Source organism: Anomaloglossus baeobatrachus, chromosome 4 (genome assembly GCF_048569485.1).
Source record: "Anomaloglossus baeobatrachus isolate aAnoBae1 chromosome 4, aAnoBae1.hap1, whole genome shotgun sequence".
NCBI classification, from domain to species: domain Eukaryota; kingdom Metazoa; phylum Chordata; class Amphibia; order Anura; family Aromobatidae; genus Anomaloglossus; species Anomaloglossus baeobatrachus.
The window spans coordinates 405,970,221-405,993,990 of NC_134356.1; the positions used below are offsets into that span (position 1 = coordinate 405,970,221).

General features: G+C 45.4%; 1 protein-coding gene across 3 annotated transcripts in view; it reads right to left on the reverse strand.

Moving 5' to 3' along the window:
• TASOR2 (transcription activation suppressor family member 2) overlaps nucleotides 1-23,770 on the reverse strand; it is a 135,026-nt gene that overhangs the window by 4,016 nt on the left and 107,240 nt on the right. For all 3 annotated transcript variants that reach the window (XM_075345339.1, XM_075345340.1, XM_075345338.1), the window contains 4 exons: nucleotides 15,713-15,866; nucleotides 14,202-14,307; nucleotides 7,697-7,878; nucleotides 7,002-7,116 (listed from right to left, as the gene is read on the reverse strand). In XM_075345339.1, coding sequence (XP_075201454.1) covers nucleotides 7,002-7,116; nucleotides 7,697-7,878; nucleotides 14,202-14,307; nucleotides 15,713-15,866 — 557 coding nt within the window. The remainder of the gene's footprint in view (nucleotides 1-7,001; nucleotides 7,117-7,696; nucleotides 7,879-14,201; nucleotides 14,308-15,712; nucleotides 15,867-23,770) is intronic.

Genomic DNA, 23,770 nt, shown 5'->3' on the forward strand with positions numbered 1-23,770 from the left:
GCGCGTGCCGCCCTGGTGGTTGATGTACGCGACCGCCGTGGCGTTGTCCGACTGTATGCGGATCTGCCTGCCCTCCAGCCACCGATGGAACGCCTTTAGGGCTAGGTACACTGCCCTTATCTCCAGAACATTTATCTGAAGGGAGGACTCTGTCGGAGTCCAGGTTCCCTGAGCCCTGTGGTGGAGAAAAACCGCTCCCCACCCTGACAGACTCACGTCCGTCGTGACCACAGCCCAGGATGGGGGCAGGAAGGATTTTCCCTTCGACAAAGAAGTGGGAAGGAGCCACCACTGAAGAGAGGTTTTGGCTGCCAGAGAAAGGGAGACGTTCCTGTCTAGGGACGTCGACCTCCTGTCCCATTTGCGGAGAATGTCCCATTGGAGTGGACGCAGATGAAACTGCGCAAAGGGGACTGCCTCCATCGCTGCCGCCATCTTCCCCAGGAAGTGCATGAGGCGCCTCAAGGGGTGTGACTGGGCCCGAAGGAGAGAGTGCACCCCAGCTTGCAGCGAACGCTGTTTGTCCAGCGGAAGCTTGACTATCGCTGAGAGAGTATGAAACTCCATCCCGAGGTAAGTCAGTGATTGGGCCGGAGTCAATTTTGACTTTGGGAAATTGATGATCCACCCGAACCTCTGGAGAGTCTCCAGAGCAACGGCCAGGCTGTGTTGACATGCCACCCGGGAGGGTGCCTTGACCAGGAGATCGTCTAAGTAAGGGATCACCGAGTGGCCCTGAGAGTGCAGGACTGCCACAACGGATGCCATGACCTTGGTGAAGACCCGTGGGGCTGTCGCCAGGCCGAAAGGCAGTGCCACAAACTGAAGGTGTTCGTCCCCAATGGCGAAACGCAGGAAGCGTTGATGCTCTGGTGCGATCGGCACATGGAGATAGGCATCCCTGATGTCGATTGATGCTAGGAAGCCTCCTTGTGACATCGAGGCGATGACAGAGCGGAGGGATTCCATGCGAAACCGTCTGGTTTTCACATGTCTGTTGAGCAATTTGAGGTCCAAAACGGGACGGAATGATCCGTCCTTTTTTGGCACCACGAACAGGTTGGAGTAAAAACCGCGACCACGTTCCTGAAGGGGAACGGGGATCACAACTCCTTCTGTCTTCAGAGTGTCCACCGCCTGAGCAAGTGCATCGGCTCGCTCGGGGGGCGGAGATGTTCTGAAGAAACGAGTCGGAGGACGAGAGCAGAACTCTATCCTGTAACCGTGAGACAGAATGTCTCTCACCCATCAGTCTTGGACATGTGGCCACCAGGCGTCGCCAAAGCGGGAGAGCCTGCCACCGACAGAGGATGCGGGTGGAGGCCGAAAGTCATGAGGAGGCCGAAAGTCATGAGGAGGCCGCCTTGGAGACGGTGCCTCCGGCGGTCTTTGGAGGACGTGACTTAGACCGCCATGCAGAAGAGTTCCTCTGGCTCTTCTGTGGCCTGTTGGACGAGGATGATTGGGATCTGGCTGAGGGCCGAAAGGACCGAAACCTCGCCTGAATTTTCTGTTGCTGAGGTCTTTTTGGCTTGGATTGGGGTAAGGACGAGTCCTTTCCCTTAAATTGCTTAATAATTTCATCCAATTGCTCACCAAACAATCGGTCGCCAGAAAAAGGCAAGCCGGTCAAGAACTTCTTGGAAGCAGAGTCTGCCTTCCATTCGCGCAGCCACATGGCCCTGCGGACTGCCACCGAATTGGCGGATGCTACCGCTGTACGGCTAGCAGAGTCCAGGACGGCGTTCATGGCGTAGGACGAAAAAGCCGACGCCTGAGAAGTCAAAGACGCTACTTGCGGAACAGAGGTACGTGTGACCGCATTAATCTCAGACAGACAAGCTGAGATAGCTTGGAGTGCCCATACGGCTGCAAAGGCCGGGGCGAAAGACGCGCCTGTGGCTTCATAGATGGATTTCATTAGGAGCTCTATCTGCCTGTCAGTGGCATCCTTGAGCGATGAACCGTCAGCCACTGATACTACGGATCTAGCCGCCAGTCTAGAGACTGGAGGATCCACCTTGGGACATTGAGCCCAACCCTTGACTACGTCAGAGGGGAAAGGGTAATGTGTGTCATTAAGGCGCTTAGAAAAGCGCTTGTCTGGAAAAGCTCTGTGCTTCTGGACAGCATCTCTGAAGTTAGAGTGATCGAAAAAAGCACTCCGTGTACGTTTGGGAAACCTAAACTGGTGTTTCTCCTGCTGTGAAGCCGACTCCTCCACAGGTAGAGGCGGGGGAGATCGATCTAACACCTGGTTGATTGACGCTATAAGGTCATTTACTATGGCGTCCCCTTCAGGTGTATCAAGATTGAGAGCAACGTCAGGGTCAGAGCCCTGGGCTGCGACCTCTGCCTCATCCTCCAGAGAGTCCTCAAGCTGAGACCCCGAACAGCGTGATGAAGTCGGGGAAGATTCCCAGCGAGCCTGCTTAGCCGGTCTGGGACTGCGGTCCGTGCCGGAGTCCTCCACGTGATATCTAGGGCCCACCCCAGGAGCATGCTGCGGCGCAGACCGAGAGGGGCCTGGGGACGATGACCCCGCTGTGCCCGGGGCCTGTGTAAGGGCCGGTCTGGACTGTAAGGCTTCTAGTATCTTAGCAGACCATTTGTCCATAGACTGAGCCATGGATTGTGAAAGTGACTCAGAGTTTCTCAGCTAAAACTGCAAACTCTGTCCCTGCCGCCTGGACAGGGGAGGCCGGCGGTTCTGTCTGGGCCGAGGGTCCCACCAGTGCCCGAGGCTCCGGCTGAGCAAGTGCCACAGGGCCCGAGCATTGCTCACAGTGAGGGTAGGTGGAACCTGCAGGTAGCATAGCCGCACAAGAGGTACAGGTTGCAAAATAACCCTGTGTCTTGGCACCCTTGCTCCTTGTGACCGACATGCTGTTCTCTCCTAGGAGAGTAATCACTGAGGGTATATAGCCAAAGGCTAAACACTGCGGCCGAACCTAGAAATAATGAAATAATGAAATAATGAAATAATGAAATAATGAAATAATGAAATAATGAAATAATGAAATAATATAATATAATATAATATAATATAATATAATATAATATAATATAATATAATATAATATAATATAATATAATATAATATAATATATATATATATATATATATATATATAGAGTTCGGCACCCTAGGGGAACCAGCACCGTGTGACCGGTGTGGCTTACCGACCGCCCAGAGCGGTGTGTGTCCACCAAATCCCCTGCCTTGGGTCTCCCAGATCTGCAGCCAGAAGTTCTCCACCGGCAGAATGTGATTAAAACATGGCTGCCGGCGTTCTAAGGGGAGGAGGGAGCCGTGGGCGTGATCAATAAAGTGCGGGAATCTGGTGCCCCAGAGTGATGAGTGAGGGGGGAGGAGGACACTAAAGTATGCTCCAGCCCTCACAGTCGGCGTCAGGCCGACCATCCCGCCCTTACCCCTGACTGGCAGGCCCGGGGGCGGGAGTTTAATGCACTAGGCCGCAAAAGCCGGGGACTAAATTTAATACCGCGGCCGGCAAGCAGGCGCGGTCGGCGCGGTAGTCCCGATCGTGACACAAAAACAGCAGCCGCTGCAGCGTCTGAGACCAAGTGCTCCATGCACCGTCCCCAAGGGGACACAGAGTACCTTTATGATGCAGGGCCTGTCCCTGATGATACTCAGTCTCCTGTCCGTCAGAATCCCACAGGGGCTGCGGAGGGAGCCCGGTCCCAGTGCCTGGATGACCGGTTAGGATCCCACTTCTCCCAGAGCCTCTAAGGGATGGGGAAGGAAAACGGCATGTGGCTCCAGCCTTTGTACCCGCAATGGGTACCTCAACCTTAACAGCACCGCCGACTTAGTGGGGTGAGAAGGGAGCATGCCGGGGGCCCTGGGGCCCTCTTTTCTTCCATCCGATATAATCAGCAGCTGCTGCTGACTAAAATGTGGAGCTTGAGTGAATGTGTGCCTCCTTCAACACAAAGCATAAAAACTGAGGAGCCCGTGATGCACGGGAGGGTGTATAGGCAGAGGGGAGGGGTTACACTTTTTAAAGTGTAATACTTTGTGTGGCCTCCGGAGGCAGAAGCTATACACCCAATTGTCTGGGTCTCCCAATGGAGCGACAAAGAAATGATCTGTTGGTGGGTCTTGAGGACTGGAGTTGAGAAACTCTGCCCTAGGGGGACGAATTAAAAAAAATAAATAAATAAACCTAAAAGTTCAAATCACCCCCTTTCGCCCCATTGAAAATTAAAGGGTTATAAAATTAAAAAATATACACCTATTTGGTATCTCTGCGTTCAGAAATTCTGGATCAAAATATAAAATCAATTAATCTAAAATCTGTAAACGGCGTAGCGGCAACAAAACTCCAAATGCCAAAATTACGTTTTTTGGTTGCCACAAATTTTGCACAAAATGCAATAACTGGCGATCGAAACGTAGCATCTGCGACAAAATGGTACCGTTAATGTCAGCTCGAGATGCAAAAAATAAGCCATCACTGAGCCATAGGTCCCGAAAAATGAAAATGCTAAGGGTTGTGGAACATGGCACAAAACATGCGCCACTTTTTTTTGCAAAAATTTCTGATTTTTTTTTTTTTTAACCCTTTAGATAAAAGTAAACCTATACGTTTGGTGTCTACGAATTTGCACCGACCTGAGGCATCACACCCACACATCAATTTTACCAGATAGTGAGCACTGTGAATAAAATATCTAAAAAAATAATCATGCTATCGCACTTTTGTTTTTGCAATTTTTCTGCGTTTGTTTTTTTTTTTGCTGTTTTCCAGTACACTATATGGTAAAACTCATGATTTAATTTAAAAGTACAACTCGTGCCACAAAAAACAAGCCCTAACATGCCTATGTTGACAGAAAAATTAAAAACAAAGTTATGGCTCTTGGAAGGGTGGTGAAACCCCCCCCCCAAAAAGCGTAAAATCGGCAGGTCGTGAAGGGGTTAAAGGAAAACTACTTAAGGAATACATTATTAGCCTGGAGTCACATTTGGGATTGACTCTTGAGAGAAACGCATCCCAAAACCCGGACCGCCTTGGCTTTCCTGACAGGGGCGTGACAGCTTCATGTATTTCTAGGCAGCTAACACGCTCCTGTCAGAAGAGCAGCCGGCTGGTCCAGGCGATGCGATTCTCGCGCGAGTCACACACAAGTGTGACTTCAGCCTTAAGCAGGAAATACGTTTCAAGCAGTATGGGAAAGAAAAAGGATCTCTCTGCTGCCGAAAAGTGTCAAATAGTTCAATGTCTTGTACCAGATATGAAAACATTAGGTATTTCACAAAAACGTAAGCGTGATCATTGTACTGTGAAGACATTTGTTGTGGCTGATACAAAGCACAGAAAGATTTGTGCAGATAAAAGCAAAATGAGGAAGGTTTCGACCAGACAAATTCATCAGATTAATAGAACAGCTACAAAAATACTATCACAAAGCAGCAAGCCTCTGGAGGATCCTACACCTTGCTGTTCTGAGGACTCCAGAGGCTTGCGGGTGTGTATAAACCTACTGTTTGACCACCCCTAAACTCACAAGCAGAAATGGTTACAGTGTGCCCTGACATACAAAAGGACTACTTTTAAAACTATCTTCTTTACTGACAAGTGCAGTGCAACCCTGGATGGTCAAGATGGATGTAGTTAGTGGATGGTTGGTGGCTGGCCACCATGTCCCAATAAGGCTGCGATGTCAGCATGGAAGCGGTGGAGTCATGTTTTGGACCGGAATCATGGGAGATGAGTTGGTAGGACCCTTTAAGGTCCCTAAAGGTGTGACAATGACCTTGGTAAATTATATTGCGTTTCTGACTGACAACATTCTTCCATAGTACAAAAAGAATAACTGTGCCATAGCAAAATCATCTCCATGCATGACACTGCACAATCTCATGCCGTAAAGTAGTATTCCTCAAATCCAGTCCTAAAGGCCCAAGAACAATGCATGTTTTCAGGCATTCCTAGTATTGCATAGATAATTTGCATAGGTAATGATTCCACTTCACTACTTAAAGGGAATCTGTCACCAGGTTTTTGCCACCTAATCAGAGATCCTGATTCCAGTGATGTCACTTACTTGGCTGCTTAGTGTAGTTTTGATAAAATCCCTGATTAATTAGCAGTAGATTATCATTAGAGGACTACTTGGCATGCTGCAGGTAGTCCAGCACATTCATGAGCTCTGTATAACTACTAGATCTGCAGCAGACAAACATTGATTATATCAAAATGACAGCAAACAAGTGACATCACTGAAAGCAGGGCCTCTGCCTCTACATTATGCTGCTCTCAGATGGGGGAGCAAAAAGCTGGTGACAGATTCCCTTTAACCCCTTCACAACCAAGGACGTACCTAAAATGTCCTTGGCCACGGCGAGTCCGCATTACTTTCCACATGTCTGCTGATCTGATCAGCAGAAATGTGCAGGTAATGGGCGTGGATGGATCTCCTGTTAACTCCTTAGATCACGCTATCAAACTCTGACAGCGTGATTTCAGCTGCTCCGGCGGGAATTGTGCTGTTCCTCGCCGCCATCGTGACGTAATCGTGGGGCGTCAGTGGGTTGACATAGGATCGTGGGGTCATATTATGACCACTGCCGTGATGAGTTTCCTGTGAATGTCAGCACTCACAGGAACATGGCATTTCTCCTGATCAGAGGTCTGTAATGAAAAATGGAAAATCATTCTATAAAAATGTCAGATTCTCACCACCCCCTCATCTTAAAACACATTACCATTTCTGCTTAATATTTTACAGATCCATTCATCTATGTTTTTTCTTAACGATTGATGATGAAAATCCACTATAGGACAATACAACTGCGTTTAGCTTTTGTGGATGGTTCTTGGCATGTAGCAGTGTATGGATACTTTCAGGGTAAGTATTTCCCTTTAAACAGGCATGAAGGTTGGTCAGTTTATTAAATAAGAATCCTTTACAGTGTGTTTGCAATATGAACCTTTCCCAACCCAGTGTTTACATGATCAGCGTCCTCACCGATATGAAGCCTGGAGCAGAGAATCCACTTTCACAATTTTTCTTAGGAAGGTCTCCACATCATACACCAGGAATCCATTCTTCTCATACTCCTCGGTGAGTGTAGAGGTGGCGCCTGCATAGAAACACAATTTACATCGGTGTGTGCTTAAACCCCCCAAAAGACAAACGGTTGAAGTACTTATTCCCCATTATCATAACATTTAACAAGAATTAAATTGTCACATTTTATGAAAAAAAATAAAAAAAATAATAATCTCTGCCATCTTTACAATTGGTTTTGTAGTATTAATCATTTTCTCTTTTTGCACCTATTACTATCTTTTCCAGATAAGCACCTTATTCTTATTTGATGCTATTAATTCTTGAATTATTTATATCAAGGTGTCACTAATAAACCTTATTCTTTTTCTCATTTATTTCCAAATTTGGTTTACTAGGTCTAGCATGGTTTTGTGTGTGTGTCGAAGCTGGGTTACATGGAGGAAACCCACTCAAAACAAACTCCATGCAGGTGCTACCCGTGGCAGTTTAAGGCAACAATGCTAACCAGTGACAATCGTCTTCCCTATACTACTGTAAACCTGTAATGAATACCAGCTCTTGTGAAATTGCTAGAAAAAACAACAACTTTTCAATACTGCCATGATCTCTTGCGGATGTGCGGGAGCATTAACAGAGCTCAGTAATAATACCTGTCAAATAGACCGCAAGCCTAGAATGGATATGTTGATACTGGAGGTGCAGGAGACATGCAAGATCATCCGATGGTTCCTTAGATCTAGAGTCACACTGATGATAAGGCAGGATCTCAATAATGTTAGACTGTTGGTAAGATTTCAACAGAGTCACCTTCGATTGGGACAGAACTTCAGTCCTAGTAAAAAGGGAAAACATCATTAGCCAAATGAATCAAAGACGACAATGACTATACAATAGGGGCGTGCATATAAATCATGGAGCCCCAAAGCAGAAGTTTTATAAAAGAAAAAAAAAAACAAAAAAACACAATATTTTGGCATATTTCATACTTTCACAGTGTATAACTGCTTGCATACAGTATAATGGCCCTCAAATAGCCCTCCATATAATACAATGGGCTCCCCATAGAAATCCATATAGAATAGTGCACACACCATAGCCCTCCATAATATAATTCACCACACCCGCCAATAGTCCTTCATATAATATAATGCACTACCCATCATCCTCCATATACTGTAATGCATCCCATACTTCTCCATTTAGAATAATTCACACCCCATAGTGCTCCATATTAGTATAAAACACCCTCCATAGTCCTCCATATAATACAATGAACCCTCTATAGTCCTCCATATAGTATAATGCACCCTCCATAGTTCTCCATATAGAAAAATGCACTCTCAGAGAGTCTTCCATAAAATATAATGCACCACTTAGTCCTCTATATAATGCATACCCCATAGTCCTTCATATAGAATAATAAACCCACATAGTCCTCCATTTAAGTATAATGCATTCCACAGTTCTCCATATAAAATAATGCCCACCCAATAGTCCTCCATATGGGATGCATACCCAATAGTCCTCATTATAAAATAATACACCCCACAGTCCTCCATATAATATAATTCACTCCACAGTGCTCCATATAGTATAATGATTTGCATAGTCTCTGTATAGTATAATGCATGCCATTATCCACCATATAAATTAATGTACCCCCATATAGCATTTTGCACATCCCATAGTCCACCATATAAAATAATGGACTCCATAGTCCTCCATATATAATAATGTATAACCCATAGCCCTCCATATAATATAAGGCACACCCCACAGTCCTCCATATAGTATAATGCACAACCCATAGTCCTCAATATAAAATAATGCACAGCCCATAGTCTTCCATATAGAATAATTCACACCCCATAATCCTCAATATAGCATAATCCACACCCCATGGTCCTCAATATAGAATAGTGTACACCCCATAGTCTGCCATATAGTATAATGCACAACTCAGTCTGCCATGTAAAATAATGCACTCCATATAGTATAATGCACCCCATAGTACTCAATATAGAATAATGCACTCCCCAAAGTTATCTGTATAGTATTATGGCCACCAGTGTAATCAATTTTAAATAATAATAAAAAAAAAAACAACAACTCACCTCCTGTCGTTCCCCACAACTCCAGTTTCTGTGGTTAGAGGTTTGCAGCGCTGCTCATCTTTGCAAAGCGAGAACGCGGTAGTGAAATCATTGTGCCCGCTGCGCTTCGACATCAAACTCCGAGGGAGAATGGTAGAGGATGAAGCATCAGCGCAGTGCTCCCTCTTTCATCATTGCTTTCAACTGGATTGGCATCCAGGATCTCAATACAGTCGAACGGGCAGGGGCCTTCACTTATGGGTGTCATAGCAACCACATAGTCCTCCTGCGATCCTCAGCGGGCTTTCCCAGCAGGAATGCTGTACGCTGTCCTCCCGTTTCTGGCCGACACACACACACACACACACACACACACACACACACACACCTTCCGAAAATCCTGGGATGCAGTGGAGCACGAGGACCTGCAAGTGGAATGCATAGAGGACCTGTGGCTGTAATTCAACGATGAGTTACACCCATGGGTCCTCAAAGCATTCCACCCGGAGGTCCTCCCGGTCCACTAAACTGCATCCTAGGTCCTTATGCCAGCCAGAAGCAATAGATATCTCTGGATGCAGTGAGGGTGTGCGATCTGATGTGTGTGGGTGCACGATCTGCTGTATGTGTGCAATCTCATGTGTGTGCAATCTGATGTGTGTGCGCGCAATCTCATGTGTGTGTGCGCGCAATCTCGTGTGTGTGCGCAATCTCATGTGTGTGTGCGCATATGTGCGCAATCTCATGTGTGTGTGCGCGCGCGCAATCTCGTGTGTGTGTGTGTGTGTGTGTGTGTGTGTGTGTGTGTGATCCACTGCAGGGCCTCTTGGTCAGTATCTGGCGAGTATGATCACGGGGTTTTCTTTCTTCTGGGGGTGTCTGCTTTCTATAATGAGGTGTCCTGCAGTATTCTTTAACTTTAGCTGAATGGAAAATTCATTATTGAATGGCAACTAAGGCTTATATTCGGGGTAGGGCTTATATTTAAACCTTACGTTGAAAAATGATGAAAACTCCTAGGGCTTATTTTTGGGTAAACACTGTAGTAACACATAGTTCTGTTAATTCTTTGAGGGGCTGCCGTGTGGCCCCTGCCTAAAGTGATGTTTATTGCTTGAGACCATTATCTCTTAGATTGCCTCTTGTGGTAGATCACTAGTCAGATCTTCTTCACACTATGTCATACCTAATTTTCCCAGTAGTGGCACTGTAGTGCAATTCAGCACTTGACAATAACTTTCCCTACAGGTTACAACTTACTACTTTGAGTTCCAGCAGGGGTACACATTGTGATCTGTCTTCACAGGACCTTTTTAAAAGGGAACCTGACAGCTATTACTTTTTCTCTGAGAAAGGAGTGACTCCTTCGAAACACATAGGATCGTGTGTCCCAATTGCACCTGACAGGTCTCCCCATCTACACACACACACACACACACACACACACACACACACACACACACACACACACACACACACACACACACAGAGCTTCTACCTGCCCACAGCTGATCAGGTATCCCAATCGATCCTCCCACGGCAGCCATCATCAACCTATTTTAAAGGTAAGACTATTTGACCCCCCCCCTTGGCTGCTCATACATACATACATACATACATACATACACACACTTGTATTTAGTTTTGAGGCAACCTGATTCTGTACTCCACTCCATAGATCTGGATAATACTCAACCTCTAACCAGCATTATCTTCCCCACCAGATGTATACCAAGTCCAGAACACCACCTGCGGCTCATCCACCAGGCACTGAGGCAAGGTAAGACAACCTTACTATCCTACCTCGTACATCTAATCCTGTACGGCAGGATTCATTGACTAATCAGTCACATCCTTCTGCATGTAGGTGTCCAACATCAACGTATCAATCCTATACCAGTCCGACCATAAGGAGCCTGCAGACCTCCCTACAGTAGCACGAGCCTGGTAGTTTTTTAGTACAGCTATTACATGTTGCCTTATCTAAGGGCAGCATGTATCAGACAGTGACTAAGACTTCAGTCATGCAGGTTTGACTCTGAAATGCGGTGGTGTTTCAAATCAAAACAGTTTAGTCCCCAGCAACTTCTCCCAAATCGCTGCCAGCGGCTCCTAGGTCTCTATCCTTATAGAGCTGGTCAGCATTTGGTTTCACATTCTAGGTTCCCTTTAAGAAAAAAGGGATAGTCTAAAGCAGTGAACAGTTATTCTTTAACCCCAGTAAAATTACGTCCTATTTTAACGTGACTTAACGACCAGGGACGTAATTTTACTGCCTAAACTTCATTTGATTGCCGTGGCCATAGCAACGGCTTTCAAATGATGTCCCCTGCTGTTTCTTACAGCAGGGGACCTTTGCTTGACCCCAGGGGGGGGTGGCATCGCCACCCCCTATCGACGATCGATGTGATTGGCTGTTCAAATCTGAACCGCCAACCACATCGTTCGCACTAATTTCGGCAAAAATAATGCCCGAATTAGTGCGATACTGTGAGATCCAGCTATGAGATGCCGCAGCTGCTGCAGCATATCATAGGAGGACCTCAAACATGTCGCCCCCAGCCCCTGCAGCACTGATTGGAGCGATCGTGCTATGACGCGCAATCGCTCCAATCAGTGTGCAGTGGGGCGGTCTGATCTGCCGGTGGCCGCCCTCCCCAGGCCTGTGCTGGCCTGCGAGCCCTCCCCCAACATGTCTGCAGCGTGGAGTGGCTGGTACTTGTGGTACCACGCCACCGCTGCTGATGCCGCCGCCGCCGTAGCTGAGGTCACCGCTCCTGCTGCACGTGAGTACTGTGCTCACCTTGCAGCCCGTGCGCGCTCCCGTGGTGCCCCTGCGCGCTCCCGTGTTAGCCCCTGCCCGTGCCCCCCTGTGATCTGCCCCCCCGACATCCCGATCTGCTCGCCCCCCCCCCGATCTGACTGCCTCCCCCATTATCTCTATTCTGCAGCTCTCTCTCCGGTCTCCCCCTCTGCTCTCCCCCCTCCCCCTCTGCTCTCCCCCCTCCCCCTCTGCTCACCCCCGACGTCCTCTTACCTGTCTTCACCAGCCCGATCACATCTGCCTCCATCGCTGGGTCCTTTCTGGGCATTCTGCTGATCTGCCTGCTGCTCCTGTAAAGCTGTCCATCTCTCTGCCATCTGTTCCTCCTGCAGCTCTTCTGGTCAGTGATCCTCTGGGTACTGTGAGTATAACTTTTTTTCTGTATCCCCTGTCCATTTTTAAACCTCATCCTTCCGTGCGTCCCGCTGAGCGCTGATCAGGGATGCACATAACGTATCTGCATCCCTGCTCAATTTTTGGCGTGACTTTTCTCCGTATCTGCAACGCTTTTTGTATCGCATCCGTCCGTGCATCCCGCCAAGCGCTGATCAGGGATGCACATAACGTATCTGCATCCATGGTCAATTTTTGGCGTGACTTTTCTCCGTATCTGCAACGCTTTTTGTATCGCATCCGTCCGTGCATCCCGCCAAGCGCTGATCAGGGATGCACATAACGTATCTGCATCCATGGTCAATTTTTGGCGTGACTTTTTTTTTACGTATCTCCGACGCTTTTTGTATCGCATACGACCGTGCGTCCTACAGCGGCCGATCAGTGCACTGCGTCTGTGCGTTTGAAAAGTCAAATGGCGTTCCTTCTCTTCTGAGCCCCGCCATTTGCCCAAACAATTATTTTCCACCACATGTGAGATATCTACGTACTCAGGAAAAATTGCACAATACGTTTTATGGTGCATTTTTTCCTGATAGCCTTGTGAAAAAAAAAGCTACCTAGTTGAAGCAACCGTTTTGTGGTAAAAAACCAATTTTTTTCTTTTCACGGCTCAACGTTATAAACTTCTGTGAAGCCCCCAGGTGTTCAAAGTGCTCACCAAACATCTAGAAAAATTATTTGAGGGCTCTAGTTTCCAAAATGGGGTCACTTGTGGGGGAGCTCCATGGTTTAGGCACCTCAGGGGGTCTTCAAACCCGACATGGCGTCCACTAATGAGTGCAGCTAATTTTGCGTTCAAAAATTCAAATGGCGCGCCTTCCCTTCCGAGCACTGCCGTGCGCCCAAACAATTGATTTTTACCACATATGGGGTATCAGCGTGCTCAGGAGAACATGCACAATAAATTGTATTGTGCACTTTCTCTTTTCTCCCTTGTGAAAATGAAAATTTTATGGCTAAAGTAACATTTTTGTGTTAAAAAGTAAAATTTTCATTTTTTCCTTCCACATTGCTTTGGTTCCTGTGAAGCACCTAAAGGGTTAATAAACTTATTGGATGTGGTTTTGAGCAGTGTGAGGGAAGCAGTTTTTAGAATGGGGTCACTTTTGGGTATTTTCTGTCACCTAGGTCTCTCAAAGTCACTTCAAATGTGATGTGGTCCCTAAAAAAAATTATTTTGTAAATTGTTGGAAAAATTAGAAATTGCTGATGACCTTTGACCCGTTCTAACTTCCTAACGAAAAAAAATTTGTTTCGAAAATTGCGCTGATGTAAAGTAGACAAGTGGGAAATGTTATTTAGTAACTATTTTGTGTGACATATTTCTCAGATTTATGGGCATAAATTTTCAAAGTTTGAAAATTGCGAAATTTTCAAACTTTTCGCAAAATTTCCTAAATTTTCACAAATAAAACGCAAAAAATATCGGCCTAAATTTACCACTGACATGAAGTACAATATGTCACGAAAAAACAATCTCAGAATCGCCAGGATCCGTTGAAGCGTTCCAGAGTTATAACCTGTCAAAGTGACACTGGTCAGAATTGCAAAAAATGGCCCGGTCATTAGGGTGTTTTAGTTGCCGGGGGTGAAGGGGTTAATAGGCATTTGGCCAGCAGGCTCCTTTTGCTAAACTGGCTCAACTATGTGATACTGGTTGCAGGACAATATGTAGCAACGAGGCAGCCTAATAATACTAATACATTGCTGCTCACCCTTGAAAAATAAAACCAAATGGATAACAGACAGGTGAACAGTTACTAGTCTAATGTGTACGTAGCTGTGTTATTCTACATTGGTGGCATAGTCCAAATTCTATAATGTTATAGATGCAAATAAAACCTTTTATCTTCTTTAAGCTTCCGATTCTCTCTGTAATGAATCAGCCATTTCCAAGGAGATGTTCTGCTCATCTTCTCTAAAACAGCAAGAACTTCTTTTAGCTTTCCTAAAGGGTGTTTTAAAAAAAGGTTACAGTCAATGCAATGGGATAAGATTGGCCATCATTTAAAACAGTTTAAAGGTGAGTAGGGTCAGCCCTTTTAAGCAGGCTACTTGTGGATGGAGGTTATAGAAAGTTGATTAATATGATACTATAATATTTGTGATCTGATGTCTGATTCCAGAGAAATCCACGTTTTTCTTAATACGATAATGAGCTGTAAAGACCTATGGGCTAGATACACATCTCCCTGAGAATCTGCCTCCAGAGATTATTGTAAATAAAAGATTGAGTTACCAGTGTGAATCATGTAATGACTGACAATTTGCTCTCATAACTACACAGCACTACAGTGAGATCAGAAATAACAGCACAGCAGCAAAAGTGAACTTTATCTGCTTATAAACATCTGCAGCAGCCTTGCCCTCTCAAACTGCTGTCAGATCTCCTGCACAGCTGTGCCGATTAGAACAAACAGTGCAGAGATGAACATTGTCTCATTACAAAAGGTAACAAGCAGATTTGCAGATATATTCTCAAAGAGTTGTCTGCTTTGCTGCAGTGCCCTTCCCAAACACTAGCTGCCTTTGAGATGGAAGCTGAAGCAAACTTTTTTTTTTCTTTAATCAGACGTCACTTTTCCTGTATTGTGTTAGCTCTGCTGTTCTGTGTGAGCCCTGATGAACAGCAGAGCTCTCACAAAAAAACAGCAGAGCTCTCACAAAAAACAGCAGAGCTCACTCTGCAGAACAAGGTGTGATTATAGCTGTGCGCACACTGTTTTTGCAACGTTGTTTGTTGCCCAAAACTGCATGTCTCTCCTCACAGCAAAGTCTGAGAATTCAGACATGCTGGGCACATGTTGCTTCTTTTTCCTTACAGTTTTAGGTGCGGAAATAAAAGCAGCAGGTATGGCAAATTCATTCTGTGTTTTTGTTCTGCGCTTTTTTAGCTTTTTCAGTGATTGAATGTACTAAAAATAACAACCTGCATGGCACAAAACTGCACCAAAACCACATTGTTTTTTTGGTGTGTTTCACTGCCACAAGATCTGTTTATTTTTAGCCAAAAGGTGCAGACATGTTCTGCAGCGTGAACACATAACTTACATTTTGCTGTCTAAGGGTATTACATGTCTTAAATTGGTAACACCCATTTTAGTTTAAAATAAGCTATGGAGTCAGATTTTATGGGAGATTGTGTGGGCCGAGAGATCTTAGCAGCTTATCTGCATTAAAGAAAAAAAGTTGATTTCTCTGGAATAAGATCACATATCAAGGTATCATTTTATTCAACTTCCTATTGCAAACATGCCCATGTAGACAACTTACTAGGGTTGATCTATTGACAGATTCCCTTTAACCCATACTTGGAAAGGTGAAAAACTATACACTGCTACATAAACACTAACCGAATGTTATGTTTTCCAATACGCTTTTATCCGAAACCAAAAAACCACCAGCTTGAAAGAGCTCTTCATATGTTGATTCTGTTATATCCTCTGGGGTGTCCACACCAGCAAAGATAACATTATGCAGGAGCTTTAGTTGCATCAAATATGGAATCTGCAGACATAGAAAATGTGATTACAATTCTACACAATACAGAAATTCATTGTTTTGTATTGCATCACCATTCATGTATCTGCTGTTAATTTATTGTTCAGAGCCTGGATAAAATCTAAGGCAGGCCTGCACAAAATATGGTTTGCCAAAGGCTTTGCTGTGGTCCACGGACCTGTCCTGGAGTCGCCACTCCTTCCAATATTCAAATGTATTCACGCCACTCAGATGTGAATACATTTGAAAACCTCAGCATCGGAACTGGCACACAGCAGAAGAGAGTGTATCAGCCCCTGCTTCGAAGCATAGTAGCACAATGACGCTGCTGCCGTCCCTGCAGAGGCATCAGATAAGTCTGCCTGGGGAAATGCTCCATGGAGGAGCTGAACATTAAAGGAGTAATAATTTTAGATGAGGGGAGGATTGGGTTTACTGCCAAGGCATACACAGTATGGGTTGGGTTATTGCGAAAGGGAATACAGCCAGGGAAGTGGGGTTATCATGGAAAAGGGTGGTCAGAGGGGATATTTTGGAGAGGGGAAGTGTGTGAGGTGGCTCAGTATGAGTGGGAAACAATATAGAGAAGGACAATGGGTGGATGGGTATATTATGAGGGGCAGTGTGTGGGTGGGGGCTATTATATGGAGAGGGGCAGTGGGGGGGGCTATTATGGAAAGGGCAATGTGTATTTACAGGGTATTATGGAGAAGGGCAGTGTATGGGGAATATTATGGAAATGGGCATTGCGTGGGCAATATTATGTAGAGGGGGATATTATGGAGAGGAGCAGTGTGTGGGTATTATGTAAAGGGGCAGTATATGGGAGGCATATTCTACAGAAGGGCAGTGTGTGGGAATCAACATGGAGAGGCAGTGTGGGGAGCAAAATATACGGAGGGGCAGGGTAGGGGGATATATTGTTCAGAAAGCACAGTGAGTGATAAATATTCAGTTAGGGGCAAAGCAAGGGAGATGTATTTATGGCCATTATAATGATACTTTTATTTTAAGGGAATCATGTTGGGAAGTGCTGCTGAAGGTGGAAAGAGGAAAGTCTGCAGAGACAAGTTCTGGCAATGAAATCTCATCAATGCACCTGTACGTCGTGGAGACAAAAGGGATGGGAAAACCTCAAATCAGAGAAGATGTTGTCTATAATAGTAAATGTTCACTTGTGATACTGACTGTCGTCAACACTGAGGTGCTCTATTGTCCACTGATTGCTGGTAGCATCTCCTTACAACTGTATATGGGGCTGACTGCAGACTGCAATTGATCGCCGCACTATGCTTGGTGCTGCATTAATGTACGGACCGTGGTTCTAACGTTGCACTCGTGTACGGACGGTGGCTTTGACGCTGTATTCATGTAGAGACAGTGCTTCTGATCTTCTAAAGATGTAGCAATCCATAAAATGCCTCATGGCTAATGTTAAAACTTAATCTTAAATCTCTAAGTATTGAGGCAGATTTGTTGAATTGCTGCTCCAAAAATGAAGTATAAATCCGCGTGTGTTCAAACTGATTTTTTTGGATCAGAAACTCTCCAAATCCTCAAATACTAAAAACATGTTTCTGGAATTGTATGAATGTAAGTACCCCTTGACTTTTTTGGGGACCCTTGGGATTGGTTAAGTACGGCAATGTGTCATTGTAGTTCTAAAATATATTTGTTGAGTTCTTTATATGGACCTCATTCCGTTAACCCCTTCCCTTACTGTGCAGTTCAATACAGCGCTGTCAAGTGGTCTGCGGAGTCAACTGTATATTAATCACTTCAGATCTCATCCATTCTATATAGATCTTGATCAGTGCTTTACAGAAGGTACAGGGTGCGGTACTACTATATCCTGTCTCTTGTCTAGTGATCATCTTGTAACAATGGTCCATTATGTAAAATCTACATAATTCTGAATCAGCTTGCTCTACTTAAGGTCCAGTCACACTAAGGGGTGCTTCACACACAGCGAGCTCGCTGCCGAGATCGCTGCTGAGTCACGGTTTTTGTGACGCAGCAGTGACCTCATTAGCGATCTCGCTGTGTGTGACACTGAGCAGCGATCTGGCCCCTGCTGCGAGATCGCTGCTCGTTACACACAGCCCTGGTTCGTTTTCTTCAAAGCCGCTCTCCTGCTGTGACACACAGATCGCTGTGTGTGACAGCAAGAGAGCGACAAATGAAGCGAGCAGGGAGCAGGAGCCGGCGTCTGACAGCTGAGGTAAGCTGTATCCAAGATAAACATCGGGTAACCAAGGTGGTTACCCGATATTTACCTTAGTTACCAGCATCTGCAGCTCTCACGCTGCCTGTGCTGCCGGCTCCGGCTCTCTGCACATGTAGCTGCTGTACACATCGGGTTAATTAACCCGATGTGTACAGCAGCTAGGAGAGCAAGGAGCCAGCGCTAAGCAGTGTGCGCGGCTCCCTGCTCTCTGCACATGTAGCTGCATTACACATCGGGTTAATTAACCCGATGTGTACTGTAGCTATGGTAGGAGAGCAAGGAGCCAGCGCTCAGTGTGCGCGGCTCCCTGCTCCCTGCACACACAGCTGTGCGCTGGTAACTAATGTAAACATCGGGTAACCATACCCGATGTTTACCTTAGTTACCAGTCTCCGCAGCTTCCAGACGGCAGCTCCGTGCAAGCGCAGCGTCGCTTGCACGTCGCTGCTGGCTGGGGGCTGTTCACTGGTCGCTGGTGAGATCTGCCTGTTTGACAGCTCACCAGCGACCATGTAGCGATGCAGCAGCGATCCTGACCAGGTCAGATCGCTGGTCGGATCGCTGCTGCATCGCTAAGTGTGAAGGTACCCTAAGCAACTTACCAGCGATCTCAACAACGATAGGGATCGCTGGTAAGTTGCTAGGAGGTTGCTGGTGAGCTGTCACACTGCGACGCTCCAGCGATCCCACCAGCAACCTGACCTGGCAGGGATCGCTGGAGCGTGGCTACACGAGTTGCTGGTGAGCTCACCAGCAACCAGTGACCAGCCCCCTGTCTCCTAGTTACAGCACACATCAGGTTAATTAACCCAATGTGTGCTGCAGCTAAATGTGCACAGAGCAGGGAGCAGCGCACACTGAGCGCTGGCTCCTTGCTCTCCTAGTTACAGCACACATCGGGTTAATTGCCTGATGTGTGCTGCAGCTACATGTGCACAGAGCAGGAGCCGGCAGCACAGGCAGTGAGAGCGGAGGAGGCTGGTATCAAAGGTAAGTATCGGGTAACCAAGGACAGGGCTTCTTGGTTACCCGATGTTTACATTAGTTACCAGCCTCCACAGAAGCTGGCTCCTGCTGCCTGCACATTTAGTTGTTGCTGTCTCGCTGTCACACACAGCGATCTGTGCTTCACAGCGGGACAGCAACAACTAAAAAATGGCCCAGGACATTCAGCAACAACCAACGACCTCACAGCAGGGGCCAGGTTGTTGCTGGATGTCACACACAGCAACATCGCTAGCAACGTCACAAAAGTTGTTCGTTACCAGCGATGTTGCTAGCGATGTTGCTTAGTGTGACGGGGCCTTTATGTTGAATTAGGTGTAAATTATATTACAGCTTTACAGGCCTGTAGATTATAAATGGAAAGATAAATTAACCCAAAGAAAAAAAAGAAGGTGCCAAGATAATCTCTCTCATTTATTTTACCATGCCGTTTACAGCTACTTTGGTCATGTTAACCTAGCCTAAAGGAATACAAAATACTTTATCCGCCACAAAAAAAGGCCCTTACAACTGGCCCTATATGTACTATATAATCCCATTTTTTAAAAGGGAATAATTTGGGTAGCACAAATAGGTTAGGAACTTACTGACACTGATTGCCTTACATAAAATAAAATGTTTACAAATGGTGAACCACTGTTTTAGAAAGACACACAGATCGTTTATACCCAAGAGAAATTTCTGAAAATGGATATCCTTTCCCAAACGTCACCCAATATTAAAAGTTCAAATCTTTAGAGCAAACAAATACTTTGACATATCAAATTGCAAAACCTCAAAGAAAAACATCGGCCACCTGATCTAAGTCTAATATATTAGCTAAAAAAAGGCCAAAATCAAAGATACCCCAATACTTCTTGGTTCTTAGACCTCTCCAAGTCAGAATATATCATTACCTATATCGGGAATTGGTTAGTTGTAAGAGCAGAGATTTTAGGAAATTTTTGCTTGGTATATAGTCCTTTAGATTTGGAGATACAATACTGTTACAGTTTACTAACATATGCTAACCTAAGTTCATTATGCACAGAAGCCTGCTCCCTGTTATTTTCTGGGAAAATTGTAAAATCAGTCAGGAGGAGCAAGATGTCAAATCAGTCACAAGAGGGACCCCAGTTAAATAAAAGGAGTAATGAGCCACAGCCTGCGGCAACCTGGTTACGTTACCAGGGCTTCTACTGGAGAAGCTCAACCCATCATAAGGTTTTGTAGCTTCAGTGTTACCCAGTTTTTCAAATTATTTCTTGCCTGTAGTCAATATCAGGTAAAACGCTAAATGCAAACACACCACGTGGTTTACTTAGCTACATATACTGTGAGTGACGTGTACATTTTGTTGGATGTAGGTCATGCTCTTTAAAAAAGAAGCATTAGCTGGAATTTGCTGGCTATACGGCATTGTGTAAAAAAATATAGGCAGATGTGAAATCTAAGAATGCTCTCAAAATCTGAAGTGTTAAAGAGGTGGTCCGCCGGCATATAAAAAAGTATTTTCTAAACATCTATCCTTACATCCAACCAGGTTTTGTAATTATCTTTATTAGACAATATCCTACATTTCTCCCTATGTAGCTAATCCCTAAATGTGACGTTTTGTTTAAGAGGAGTCTCAAATGTGACATCAGAGAAATCTGGGGCTGAACTCACTTCACGCAGCGTCTATCGACCCTGCTGAAAAAGGAAGTCACCAGGTTAGTGGCGCTGCAGTTAGAGTTTCCTGGATCGCCACCCTTTGAAGTACTAGATCCATGTTGATAAGAGAAGCAAGTGCAGCACCAGCATTCTGCTTCTATCTCTGCCACAGCTGTAACATCTAACTGAAAGAAGATAGAAGCAGCGAGTGACATTAGTGTTGCCCCATAGCTTCTAGCACTGCCCTAAAACAAGCAGTCATCGGGGGGCAGTGCTGGGTCTCTCACTGCTACCATCACCACCCCTTACTGATGATTTGTTTGACAGCAGTTCACAAAGTATCGAGTGACAGTGGAACTGTTAATGTGTGATTGGGGAGGATGTGGTGCAGAAGTTGATTTTTTTTTTTTCCAAGAATGGGCGATGGGACTGTGGAAAGTTTGAGGAGTGGAGGCAGAGCTGGGGTGGAGCCTGGGCAGAGTCTCAAGGGGCCCTGAAAATCCTGGTTTTCCCCCATCGGCCTAAAACTTCTGCACACCACTGTAGGGAGATAAGAAACAAAAACAAAAAAAAAAAAACAACATCCTTGGTTTGATCGAATTTCACCCGAATACATGCAAAAAAATGCAACAAATATCACAATTGTGATGCAGCTGTGAAAAAAGTGAGGCAGCTGTCATGCAATGCATCTCTCACACAAACTGACCAGACAAATACTTTGTCTTCTTTCTATGTTGGTTATTATCCATGACCATGACCATATACGACATTATAGCTAATGTATGCATTGTCTCTTCAAATACCAGTGGAATCACCAGTGTCAAAGATCCGGGGCTCCAGCCACGAACCTGAATCTCCAATGAGCACCACTCTGAACTGTCAGAATCAATATGACATGGATATAGTATAATTCCATGGCACAATCTACCTGCCCCACCAAAACCTGCAGCATGCAAGATGTCTGACTAATAGCGTAGGCAGTGCAATTACTTGACTGTATTGAGGTACCCTTGCTCAAGACTCGACATGGAGGCTGCGGTGGATAGGGAATAGAGATTAGATGAATATTAGCATTAGTTTTCTGTATTATATTTAAAAGGCACTCGGAGGTTTTATTAGATCTGAAGGGGGCTTTCAGGGGATCTTAAAAGTTTTAAATGGGAGCATATTAGTTTTGATTGGGGAACTATATTTAAAGGGGTATGCCCCTCACCAAGATTCTATCTCAATATGTAGTAGGTGCAGCAGCAGCAGCAACGGCAGCAACGGCAACGGCAGCAACGGCAACGGCAGCAACGGCAACGGCAGCAACGGCAACGGCAGCAACGGCAACAGCAGCAACGGCAACAGCAGCAACGGCAACAGCAGCAACGGCAACAGCAGCAACGGCAACAGCAGCAACGGCAACAGCAGCAACGGCAACAGCAGCAGCAACGGCAACAGCAGCAGCAACGGCAACAGCAGCAGCAACGGCAACAGCAGCAGCAACGGCAACAGCAGCAGCAACGGCAACAGCAGCAGCAACGGCAACAGCAGCAGCAACGGCAACAGCAGCAGCAACGGCAACAGCAGCAGCAACGGCAACAGCAGCAGCAACGGCAACAGCAGCAGCAACGGCAACAGCAGCAGCAACGGCAACAGCAGCAACGGCAACAGCAGCAACAGCAATAGAAGATACCTTCAACTAGAAATGTAGTATAGTTCTCTTGCTTACCTAATGTGCTGGGTATTGCAGTAGCTTGGGTATCCATGGTTACAACCACTCATGGGGACAGCTGTTAGTGATTGTAATCATGGATACTTAAGCTACTGTAATGCACTGCACATGAGGTAAGAGACATAATTAATCAGGAAAACAACACTACATTTCTAATTGGAGGCATTTGCTATTATTACACCTACTACAAATTGGGAAAGAATCCTGTCGATGGGAATACCTCTTCAAGTCGAACTCCAGGAATAATTTTTAATGAAGCACTCAGGAACAGTTACTTTGAGGAGACAGTCCGGAGTCATTATTACTTTAAAAGGGCAATTAGGGTATTATAACCTTTAACACTAGAAGTCCCAGGAATTTCACGCTCCATAGGATTCCAAATGGTAGAAATGTCAAATGACCCCTCTCTGGGACTTCTCGTTTTAAAGGCGTACACAGGCCACTGTCCAGAGATATAAAAAGGAGGTCATTATTACTTCCTAAGGGACACCATTACTTTTGGGGATGGCTCGACCTGGCACACATTCTGTTTAATGCTTTTTTTTGGGGAAGTGGGCATTTATAGCAATGACAATTTCTGAGTATTGAGATCAATGTTCCACACTGTAGGTGCATGCAGAATGGGGAGTTTGTGTAGGTTGGGACTAGGTAGCGACTGTGGTGGAGATGTGAGACGTCAAAAGCATCTTTCTTATAAGCCCTGCAGATACAGGTAGTGACAGGAAGAATTTATCATTGCAGTTTGGTCAAAAAAAGTCAAGTAAAAAGATCGGAAAGAACATTAAGTGTCACTATACTGTATAGAACTGTACAGTAACAACATATAGCTGGCAGGACTAACATCTATAACTACCCCGATTCATAAAGACTGACCATTTTCTTACTGGTCTTGTTTATGGGGCATGGTGTTGTCAGGCGTTCCTCATTCATGAAGAGGTGCCTCTTAAGGAATCTGAAGCGCTTGGCAAGTCTCATGTGCGCCTCCACACACCACGTCAGAAATCTTACTCTATTCCCTTACTAAAGATTTCTGGAGTAGGAAATTTAGCGTGTCCTGAATTAAATGAGCTGTGGCATCACGTTCACGCCTCAGCTCTGACAGTTTTGGCAGAGTTGTGAGAAACTGTCGTGAAAGCGCCAGAAGTTGCAAAACGGTTGCGCAACTGTCGTTTTGTAGAGGTATGGTAATGTTATTCATTCACCATGTAATGGTGTATGGTCATTGTGTAGCAGTGTTTTTTGGGCCTTGCATCATGGTATATTTGGTAATATTGATCTTGTAGGCAATATTTAGCCTGGGATAGCACTAAGTGGTATATAATAATTACA